Raw genomic sequence first — 12,251 nt, forward strand, 5'->3', positions numbered from 1 at the left:
GCCTTCCCGAAGTCGAGGAAGACTATATCCACAGCTACCCCTGCATCTAATGATTTGGTGATATGATCATAGAAGGCCACCAGGTTGGTCTGACAGGACCTGCCACTGATGAACCTTGTTGGTTGTCCCTAAGCATGAAATCCCCTGCTGGCCCCTCATGGATGTGTGCCAGCATAATTTTCTCGAACAGTTTGCCTAGGATCGAGGTAAGACTAACTGGCCTATACTTTCCTGGGTCCTCCTTCTTCCCCTTTTTGAAGATGGGAACCACAATGGCCCTCTTCTAGTCCTCTGGCACCACACCAGAGCACCATGAGTGCTCATAAAACCATGCCAGGGGTCCTCAGCCAATTCCTTTAGTACTCTAGGGTGGAGATCGTCCGGACCGGCTGACTTGAATACATCTAGTCCCTCCAGAAGCTCCGTAACTAATTCCTTACTAACCCTTGGCCCAGGTGTGCCTCCCCTGGGGCATGGGGGGGCCCAGCAGGGGGTGGCTGTTCCGGTCCCTGCTTAGGAAGATGGAGGCAAAGAAATCGTTAAATATGTTGGCTTTGTCATCTTATGTGACGACCAAATTTCCTAATGTGTCCTACGGGGGCCCCACATTACCCGGAACCTTCTTTTTACTCCCTATGTATTTAAAGAAGGACTTCTTATTGTCCTTAATCCGGGAAGCTGTTCCTAATTCCATCTCTGCCTCGGCTTTCCTGACTGCCCCCCTACATCCCTGAGCAGCTGCAGTATAGTCATCCCTGGTGATGTCCCCTCCTTTCCATTGGGTGTACGCCTCCCTTTTAGCTAGGAATGTGACAGGGCTCCACCTTAAGCGCTTCTTCTGTAGCTTAGAGCTTGCAACCTCTGTGCTGTCAACTATGTACCTTCTGCTATCAAGTGTCTGCGCTACCCCTACCCACCCTGGATCCACTGTGGGTGGGTAAAGTAATGGCCATTACCTGCTGAAATAGCTGAACAGGCCATTTATTTGCAATGGGACTTGTGTTTCAAATCATAGTCTAAACACTAGGTGTGTGCGAAACGGGCCGTATTCTATTCAGATTTGGTCCGAATCGGGGACAGCAATTCAATTCATTGATTCAGAACACTGTCCCGGATTCAATTCAGCTGAATCCTAATCTGAAGATTTGATTCTGCCATAGACACAGCTTTAAATGTTTTTTCTATATACCTGGAGGCACCAAGAATGGCTTGTGAACACTGCAATGCTGGGATGGGTGGAGCGCCCCACAGGAGTGTGGGTCCCCCCGCCCTCCACTTCCAGGTCTTCTGCCAAGCATGCTAGGGAGCTCCCTGTGCTTCTTTGGATGCTCCATCCACCCCAGCATCACAGTGTTGACGAGCCTCCTGGTACCTTGAGCTATGTAGAAAAAACATTTAAAGCTGTGTCTATATCCGAATCTTTCCAAATCTCTCTAAATCGATTCGGAGGGTTCCAGTTCAATGCGGAAAGGTTAAAGGGTCTACTGATTTTGATTCGGAGATTTGGCCACTGAATCGGGCCTAATCTCCACTGAATCGAATCAGGAACCAGAGCCTCTCACAGCTTTTTATATGAAGAAAACTGTTTCAGTTTGTGATTGAAATGGTTACATTGCTCTGACCTCTAGCATTTACTCGTGCGCTGATAAAGGCACCTTAATGCCTGTCCTACTTCCCAAAAGACACTTACAAGCATTTATCGCTGTTTTCACACTATGTTGTTTCTACTGCTTCAACTGAACTTTAAGTAATTCAGCTTTTGCACGTAGAAAAGCATAAGTTACTCAAGTGCTTCTGAAATTCCTACCCAGTGTTGAGAAGTAAATCAACTGCTGACTTATAGACTCCAAGCACTGAAGAATCCTCTTCTGCCCTTTTCCACGCCCCTCGCCCCCTGGCGTCTTCTGGTAGGCAGTTTTAGAAGTTATTTCCTCACTGTTAAAAAGTTTGCATATCAGTTAATTTACAGTATTAGTGGAGCTTTGGTTTCTAATATCTTCCCACATACCTACAAAACATTTTTTTTATAATAAAATGTTCAGGCCATGCTTCTCAGAGAAGCCTAAGGAAGTTGAGTTCAAAACTTTTAGTGGCAATCAGGCACCTGATATTCTTATTCTCCTGAAAGAATTCCAGCCAAAGAGGGTTTTTTGCAAGCAACCTTTAAAATTTGACCCTCAATTAACACCTGTCATCTATCCGTTCACCAGGAAGTACTCTGCTCCAGATTATCCTTCCTTATGTAAAGTTCCACTGACTACAAAAAACTCCACTTGTATGTCAGCATGAGGAAAAAAGCCCCTTATCTTACATTAACATACAAGGAAACATCATTAAATACACTGGGTATCATTAAACTGCTACCAACACTAAAAAGCAGTATGTGCTTAGTAATGGAAACCAGCTGTGAAACTGACTAAAATGCAGCCAATACTAAGCATGTCTATAAAACATATGGCCCATATTGAGCAACTATAATGGTGGGATCCTACTACAAGGAGAAGTTAGTACAGCCCATCTGAATAAGATATATGGTAGTGCGCAAATTCTTTTTCAGGTCATGGTGAGCTACTACATTGAATATCTTCCAATTTTCTCTTCACTCTCACAGCTGAGCTGTGCCTTTCTTTCCCATTTCCAAAGATTGTTATTTCTTTACCAGCCTTAAATGCCTGGCAAACATCACCAAATGGGACCTCAAACAGTTCACCAAGAGTCCCTCTTTCACCCCCTCTCTCAGCCTGGCACGTATGATTAATGTGACTCCCACCCTCCCTTCATGAAGTAGATATGGACCAGGTTGCCCTTCACTTAACCTGTGTGTAAATTTTTTTGAGGATTCCAGGACTCAGGACAAGAACACCTGGTTTCAGTCATAAGTATGGGGTTAATTAGCACATGGATCCCTGGGGGTGGGGAGTAAGGGGCAAGTGTATCTGGAGTACACACACATACTGAGCAGTGCTGAGCTGTGGGATCACCGTATGCTTTTGGCCCAGGCCATTGAACTATATGGTAAATCATGAGCCTTTTGGCATAGTTTTTACTGTATAAAAGTGCTGCTTAAAAATGTGTTTACAAAGTATCTGTGCTGAAACTTGCAGTAGTTTCAAAAAAGGTAAAATGCATTAATTCTAGATTAACTAAGTTTATGAGTACTATCTGCAAATTACTACAGGTATGTTTATATCAAGGTTAATGTTTTCAATTTTGTCTTTGTGTTTAGGGAGAGCGGGTCTGATAGGAGTGGAGGGAAAGGGCTGCAGGGGAAAGAAGTTGGGAGGTAGAGGGTAAGGAGGCTACATGACCTCCAGATATATTTTCCTTGCTGTAGCAGTTGGAAAGGGGGTAAAGTCGAGACAAACCTCCAATAATTAGATTCTTTACCTTGAAAATGATCACAATTTTATAATTTTTCTATATATAGAATTTAATTATGTGGGGGTCATCATATTATTTTCAAGTAATGTATCAAATCACATATTTAAGTAAATATGGTGTTTTCTATCCACATTACAAAAGTCAGAAACCCTTTCCAGTTCACCTGAGTGCTTAAAGAACTAAGAGATTCACATCTGCCTTGCCACAATGATTTAGAGAGTGCTATGTTTAATTTGTCCTAAGTACACCAACAGGAGATGTAACATATCTATGCTTCTCATACATATCTAAAGCCCTGATGAACTTTTATCTGAATTATTCTACACAAAGCAGCCCTAGAGGCCATTCCTGTGTTGAGGAATGTAAGTGGAAATTGCACATGTATTTCAGGTATAGGATAGGTGTCTTAAATTTGCTGTGGTATTTGCACTGGAATTAAAAAAATAGTGTAGTTCTAAACTCTTAACTATTGTCTCTGAGTTATTCTGTTCACTTTTCAGTATACTCAAGTTCTTAGAATCAACTTACATACCACCTTCCTATATATCAGAAATGGAAAAAGTCGCCAAACAAGGAGACACGATTCTAGTATCTGGAATGAAAACAGGAAGTTCCAAATTAAAAGCAAGAATACAGGAAAATGTCTACAAGGTAAGAATTTCTTACTGTTCAGTTTTGAGCGAGGGCCAGGTACTTTTAAATGGTTGTGTCCAAAGGTTGCAAGGTTTTCAGCAGGGCAAAAACCTCTTGGCTTTACCTACCAGGAACCTTGCAATCCACCCATCCCACAGCCCACTGTTGGCATTGGACCAAGCTGTCTCCATTGAGCTCCAGGAATCAGTAATTGCCAGTATCAGGACCAGGAAAGTAGCAGACTGCTTAGGTCCTAATGCTGACAATCAGCTGATGGTTGTTATTGGGATGCTGGGATGTACCACATGTTAATTTATGGCACCATACAAAGCAGTCACAAAGATGTTACACATTTTATGTGGAATATTTTTTGATTGGTTTGTCATTTTACGCTGTCATAAATTGGCTGAACATATAGCATGTAGCTATTTATAGTGCATTTAACGTGTAAGTTGTGGTGTAAATGTAACGTGAGCTTGGGGCCTCTGACTTGGGCTTACTTCTCAAAATCAATTGGAAAAACAATAGACCTAAACTTCCAAGATGCCATCTTTTACATAGTTACTTCTTAGAGTATTACCACATCCCTGGCATTTTCACAGTGCTCTAAAATACAGAATTCTAAATAGGCGTTCCTGTCTTTATTGATAATATCCTTAAACAACGGAGACCAGTTTGTAGCCTCCAGTTAATAGTGTGCAGTGTTATATTGCTCACTAGGACTCTGATTCAGCAAAGTACTGAAGCATATATGAAACTTGAAGCACAGTCAGTCTCAAATTGGTTGTCTCACAGACTTGAAGTTTTGATTAGTGTTACTGAACAGAAACATTCACATTACAGAGTAATTGTCAATATCTAGTGGAGACTGAGGCCACGTTCACATGACCGTGGGCATTTGTTTCCCTGGGGACAAGTAGCAGTGGCACACTTTATGCCACTGCTACTTGTCCCAGGGAATGCCCATGCCATGCAACTGTAGTGGCCCCAGCAGCCTTACCTGGGGACTTGGAGCCTCAGGGAGCTGCAGCAGTGACGTTCCTGCAGCTGGGAACCTGACCTGCAGCCAGAGTGTGGCTCTAGCTGGCCAGGCTCCAGTTTTGGGTAGTGTACATTGCCGCCATGTACGCCATCCAACTTTTCTTGACCCCTGAATCTTCCGGGGTTAAACCTCCCCCAATCCCATGCTGCAAAGTAACAGCATGGGGCACACCTGCATGTGTGGTGTGTAGCACTGCAAATGAGTCTGCGGTGCCACGTATCATGTATCCAGACGAGCACGGATCTAGCCTAAGATGTCAAACATCTCATCTGGGTCCCTTAAAAAAACATTGAGGGGTTTTTGGGGTTTTTTTTTTTTTTTTTAAATCTGTGTTGTCCATTGTGTTTGAATGAAGATTACCCTCTAGCTCCTTACATCAGACCAGTCCTTACTGCTGAGGAATTAATTCAATCTCCCTCTAGATTCCAGTCTCTGAAAGTATTGGTGTCAAAATACCAATTTTACAAGTTTGTGTAACTTGGTGTTAGCATTCTTCCCAGCAATCATATAGATTTATGCTGTTTGTTTTGTTGTTATCTACAGTAGGTGTTTTCATTTTAATCCTTGTAATGAAATTAACTACATTAAGAGAGAGGACAAGTTAAGCATTCCTAGGTTTTTTTCTGGATTATTTCATACAGGAATATTTTGAATTTCATTTGGATTAAATTTGCAGTAAAGAGTTCAAGAAATAAATGTTCTTATGTTTGTAGGTTTATTTTTGGGAGTCTTTTTTAAGTGTTCAGTATTATCCTTTGCAGCTCCAGGTGTGCAGTTACTTGTTGTACTGCAAAATATATTGCTTTAGATTATTGAACCGGTACCTGAAAAATGTGTACCTAAAGTTCTTATTGATATAGAATAATAGTACATCTTAAGGACCTTATTTTGTTTGCAGTAATGAAATCTCAGAATGATTCCATCACCTATAAAGTTACTTCAGATTAGCTATTGTAAATTAAACCAGTCTAGCCCCATATTCTTGTATTCTTCATTATTTTTTCTTTCTATTTTTACGCATCTATTCTTTTATTATTTATATTATTTTCTCATTGCCTCAGTAGTTGAGTGTATTTTCATATTTACTCATTTCTGAGTAGGTTCTATGAACTGCTACTGAAAAAAATAGCTTCCACTCACAAATGTACATGATTTTCTAGTTACTCTTGCTTTTAAAACTTTTACTGTTGCTGCAGTTTGTACATATCTTCAGTAAAACAGCTCTCCAAACCTTGCTACTGATCTTGTGGCACAGTTGAAGAGCACATATGACATAAGAAATATTGGATCACAGTGAGAAAATACATTTTGAGATCTCTAATTATCCACTGTCTGTCTGTCTCCACTCCCAGGCAGATTCATATTCTGTATGAAATTAAATAGAGCAGGAATCCAATGCAGACTGGTTTTTGTTTCCATTCTTTTGTAGCCCAGTGAATAACATATAGATTGGTATTAGTTCCCTGGTTTGAGCTGCAGAGGTAAACTTTAAGTTTCTACAGCTCTTGCAAATATGACACGATCCACAAAATAGGTAATTTAGAATTTGTTTCATGTGCCCAGTAGATTTTGTTTGGGTTCATTTGCTTTAACTCCAGGGTCTTTCCACTGGAAAATAGACTACTCAGTCATAGCAACATATAGCACAGAGTTGATAGTTGAACTGAAACTCTTTCACCCATATTCTTTATTTGTCAGGATATAAAGGACAGCAAACCCTAATGGTAGAAGGAAGCTAGAGGAATACAGTGGAGAGCTTCACTGTGGTTACTGCTGTATGACTTTTTTTTTTTTTTTAAGTTTGTCAACTTATTTGGTCCCTTTCTAAAGGATATATTATTAAATGGCTCGCATAGAAAGGATACAACTATCCCATCTATACATATATAGAGTAATGTCCCTGTTAAAAGAAAATTTTAAATTTTTCTTAATTATCTTTTTTTACCTTTTTAAAACAAAGGTAAAACAAAATAAAACAAACTTTAAGCATCAAGTCCTCAGAGTTGGTCTATCTCAATGTGCAAATGGTTACAGTGATTACAGTTGTTACAGTGGTTACACATGATTATGAGGGGAAGCATGATTTTGTGACTTAATCCACAACTAAAAGTCAGGAGCTTTTGGGATGGGTCAGCGTGGGGGTACTCAGGAAAGTAAATCTGAATTAACTTTTGAAGTGGATTTGTTAGACAGCATTAAATCTTTGTGTAGATAGGCTCTCAAGGTCTCTTTAAATCTGAATCAGTGTGTCTGTGCAGAAATGTATTGTGTTTTAACAGTTCTCCTTTAATATGGATTATTTTCCTGAGTGTTTCTTTCTAGCTGTAAGGTTGTTTTACTCTTTGACTCAAGACATTTTATTTATCCTGTTACTGTTTCTCTGTAATGTAATATTGTTCATTATTGTTTTAAGTTAATGTCTGCTGATGACATTGTTCAGTTAAGGATCTCAGAGTTAGCGAAAAACTTCAAATTACTAGTTAACTTGTGACGTTCTACCTGGAAGCAGTTAAACTGTTTAGGGGGCTTTTCTGCACAGTTCAGAGTGGTTGAGGCTGGCATGGTCCTCTGGATTGAGCTAAAGCTATATATCTGGACCAGTATTATGAGCCTGCTTAAAGCTCCTCCCTGAAACAGTAGTATAGTACAGTATAGTGGATTCCGCTTCATAAAATTGCTGGTTAATAGAATCAACCACCTATTTGAATCAATATGGGAAAACTGAAACCATCTGTATATTATTACATGTAAAAAGTTCTCGTGTTAGAATCACAATTTTTGGTTTTAGAATCATTTTGCTGGAGGAGCCCTCCAGAGGCTGGCAGAGAGTTCCAGCCTGCAGGGGGCTGGGAGGAAGCGGGAGGATGGCAGTCAGGCAGGGGGTGCCATGTGCATTTACTGTACGTGTACATGACCCCAGGCAGCCTGGAGAGCGGCTCCTGTAGGTAAGTGAGGGGGGGAGGGAATTGAGCCCTTGTAGAGAAGGAAGGAGGGAGGGAGTTGGGCAGTGGGACAAGGCAGCTGGCAGCTTGTCTGGGGGGGTCAGGGAGCAGGGCTCGGGCTCCCTGGCAATGCACCCACTGCGTGCATGGTAGCTTTGAGGGGTCAACCCCACACCACTGCCCTCACTACTTGCACCTGCTCCCACCCCCATCCTGTGCACAGATTGGGGGGCTTGGGTTCCCCCCTGCCTCCGGGAGTGCATGCTGCACCAGGGAGTTGGTTCTACCCCCTGCGCCCAAGCTCACAGTGGGCAGCAGCAGGTGGGGAGCCAGGCTGTGCTCTGCTGCAGCAATCACTGCCTCCTGGTGCCTGGTCCTGTAGCCCTGGCAGTTAGGGGCTCCTTCCAGCAAGGCTGGCAGGCCACAGGGCTATGGGCCAGGGGCAAGAGGCACCAGCAGAGCCGAGGTGGGGCTGCAGGGGGCAGCAAGAGGCATGAGCAGGGCCAGGGGACTGTGGGGGGGGTGAGTGAGTATCTGTGTTCTTAAAGGGTCTCCTATTAACGGAATCAGCTGGTTAATAGAATCAAATCACCATTTCCCAAAGTGATTACAATAAGAGGAATCTACTGTGTTGCCATTCAGATGTCTTCATTGCAGAATTAGTTTACTTATTAGCAGCCAATTCTGAGCATCCAGGGCGTAAGCCCAACCCAAGTTAATGTGTCCTTTTTAGGTCTTTGATCATCTGTGTGATTCTCTGGACTCTAGGGAGCATCATACCATGATTCTTTGTTCTGCAAAGAGATGACCATCTCTTATTCTTGCTCAGTGAACTGTGTGAAAAATTGTGTTGGGGGGAATTATGAGAAAGTATTGGAGGACTATGTGCTTGCTTCGGAGTGGGTGAGTTATCAGCCTTAGCCAGAGGCATGTGGGGCCTGGTCTGCATCCACAACCATGCTAGCTTGCCAGGGTTGAAAGTACCATTAAACTCAGGAGGAAAGATTTTGTTCTGAGATAAGGAGGAACCAATGAGGATATCTGAATTTCCTCTGCAGTGAAGATTTATTCAGAATAGCAATAATTAATCTGGAGTTCACCCAACCTAAGTACACTACAGAACTTGCTGCCATGCCAGAGTTCCAAGTTTTGTTTTTGTTATTGTAATGATCCCCCAGGATGCTTTCACAATCATTTTGATTTGTACCCTGAATTGGAACAGCTGCTTAAATCACTGTGATTTAGCTTCCACTTTACTGTGAGGTAGGGCAGATGCATGAAAGTCAAGCTGAACTGCTGCAAGTTTCCTCATTTCAAAATTGATATAATGACTTCATCTGTCTGTACCCACAACTTACTCTCTGCATCATAGATTGGGAATTAGACTAGGGGAGGGAGGGTGGCTTACAATGAGCAGTTAAAAAAATCTTATTACGTGAAATACTTGAGAATAATTTCCTAATTTAATCTGGCACGTGCACAGGTACGTTTTTATTTATTTATTTATTTATTTATTTATTTATATAAAGATGTCCTATTTTCACCTAATTCAATACAGTGTCCTTTCAGTAGCATCTTGAGTCTGTCACAAAATCTGGGTTCTGATTGACATGGGAGCCACAGGAGCACTGTGCACTAAATAGAGTGCCTCAGTACCGTATGCACCATTAGGCGAACGCACTTCTGGTTAAAAGAGGAATCTATAGTAGAGTGGAAGTAATTGTGCATAGACAGCATATGTATTGCATTATTCATCATTGCAGAAAAAATGTATCCATTGTACAGTTAGAGGAAAAAGCTAACATTTTCCGCTGAGCTAGAAGTAACGTATTGGAGCAACGCCTGCAGGCTTGGAGATACTGAGCATCACCAATTTGGTCTTATTCATGCTTAGGTTTTCTCACTATTACATTTAACATGTTGGGCCTTTGTTAATTTCTCTTTGGTTTGGCCTGGACAAAATTAAAAAAAAGAAGTTTAAAACACAGTTCACCTGGTCCAGGGATAAAGAAGACAAGTCCTTTGTCCCAGATGCACAGGAAGAAAGAAGAGGGGCATGAGAGGGGGCATGGTTTGAAGGGGGAGGTATGTGGGTGTCACTTGTTTAAATGAATTCCACTGAACTAGGGATCTTTCCTCTCATCTCCCCAGCCAGCCTTCCTTCCAGTCCTTAAGGACATGGGAACCCCTACAGTGGCGTCTGTTATTTTTTTATCACATCTACGCAAAGTGTTTCTGCCCTCACCCTTCTTGAAGTTGCAAGGGCTGCGTTCTTTCACTTAAGAGCAAATGAATCATTCTTTGCATTTGCACAATATATTTGGCCACTAATATTTCTCAAATATCACACTGTAAAAGAAGAAAGAGCAGAAGATTTCTATAGTTGAGATTATAAATCTGACATTTTGAAAGCAATCTTGGAGAGCTTTATGAAAGCTCTCATAGATCTTCAATAAGAGGGACATGACAAGTAGTGCTGTAATAATTATTTACCTCTATAATTTTAGAGAGAAATGATTTTGACTAAAGTGTTTTAATTACCTTGACTTGCTTTCTGCCCCTCTTTGTTGTTTAACTTTTCTTCCTTTAGTTGGGTCTCTATTCAATTAGTTGGTAAAATGTTACTTGCTGGTATATATGAGAACTATTCTTTTGTGATCCTTAGTTGATATTTTACACAACAAGCACATTATTCATTTAATTAAATACTTAGAGCTTGAACCTGCAGTATATGTTAATATTTCATTTTGCTTGTTTCCCGTTGGTTGTTGATAATGCAGCATAAAGCAGTTCTTTATACTTGATTGTGCTCTGCCATTTATTACTGCTAATAACATTGATGTAAATGAACAGGGTTTTTATTTCAAAATAATTTAATATTTTTGTAGATTTGTTCTTACAACTTTTTTCTCCATAGATGCATCTATACATATCAGTTATTCTAAAATTGACTTTTAATCAACAGAATGTACAGCCTGCTGAAGTCAGATTGCTTATTTTGGAAAACATCCTTTTAAATCCAGCTTCTGATATCTACCTGCTGGTAGGAACATCAGTTCAATATAAAGTTCAGAAAATAAGACAAGGCAAAATTGCAGGTTTGTATTTTTTCAATTTAAATATTTTATATAATTTTTTTTCACCTATTAGAAATTGAAAATGTTGGAGGTTTATAAATTCACCATGGATAAAATAACCTCCTTCACAGACGGGTCAGATTTCATAATGAAATTATCTTTTAGTCTCTTCTGTCATGCAAATGCTACTACATATGCTCATTCTGGGCAGAAGAGTAGTTTATTTAGAGATCAATTATGTGTTTTTAAGGCAGGCTGACAAATAACACTTTGCAAGAGGAGCCAAGTTTGTATTTTCCAAATATGTTTCATCAAGCAAAATTTGAATTTCTAGTGTGTGTTTTATTTTCACAGAATGAAAATCCGCCTCACTGAATTTGACATGCTTCATTTAGATATTACCCTGAATATTTTCTTGGCAAATTAATATAAATATTAAAAGATGGTGTACTAAACACATGCTTGTTTCAGGGGAGGAGGAGAATTGTTTACATTATGGATGCAATTACAAGAAACTCTTCTAGTTGTTGAGAGTTCTTCTAAGAAACTGGATATCAAATAATATTTTCTCTGAGACCTATCATAGATCTCCAGCCAGTAGTATTGAATACATTATCTGGCATTTCTGTTACTTTTGTTATGAAATATTTCCCATGGCTAAGACCAGAAATTGGTCTGATGTTGGTCTCCCTTAAGCACTGCAGTTAAAGAAAATAGTTTAAGTTAAATGATGAAACTAATGTTTCATGCCTTGATAATGCATTTTCTACAAAACAATTAAAATCAACAACATCAATGTGTGGTAGGCATCAATAACAAAAAAATTAATCAGCAATAATTAACAGGGTCCAAACAACTACACATTTGCTTTTATTGTTTCATATGTTTTCTTATGTTGTTACAGAATTAATCATGCCGTCTGATCAGTACGAGCTGCAGCTTCAGAACAACATATTGGGCCCTGAGGGAGATTCAGCTCGGCCTGTTGCCAAGTTGGATCAGGCAACATCAACTGTAACTGCATTGCAGCAGGGACAAACTAACCTCGTGCTGGGGCACAAAAATATCCTTTCTTTGTGGTACTCTTTAATTTAGCATTGAGCTCCTGATGTCAGTAGGCAGATTTTCTACTTTCTGCCACGCACCAAGGTAAAATTATCCAAGCTTTTCCCAATG

General features: G+C 40.4%; 1 protein-coding gene across 1 annotated transcript in view; it reads left to right on the forward strand.

The window, feature by feature from the left end:
* Positions 1-12,251, forward strand: part of NUP210 (nucleoporin 210) — a gene marked incomplete at its 5' end in the record, with an annotated part of 113,610 nt that overhangs the window by 18,813 nt on the left and 82,546 nt on the right. Inside the window, 3 exons of the mRNA XM_019537020.1 lie at positions 3,882-4,032; positions 10,964-11,096; positions 11,980-12,138. Of these exons, the coding sequence (XP_019392565.1) occupies positions 3,882-4,032; positions 10,964-11,096; positions 11,980-12,138 (443 nt within the window). The remainder of the gene's footprint in view (positions 1-3,881; positions 4,033-10,963; positions 11,097-11,979; positions 12,139-12,251) is intronic.

The sequence above is a fragment of the Crocodylus porosus genome, unplaced genomic scaffold, assembly GCF_001723895.1.
Source record: "Crocodylus porosus isolate Cpor-Errol unplaced genomic scaffold, CroPor_comp1, whole genome shotgun sequence".
In the NCBI taxonomy this organism is placed as follows: domain Eukaryota; kingdom Metazoa; phylum Chordata; order Crocodylia; family Crocodylidae; genus Crocodylus; species Crocodylus porosus.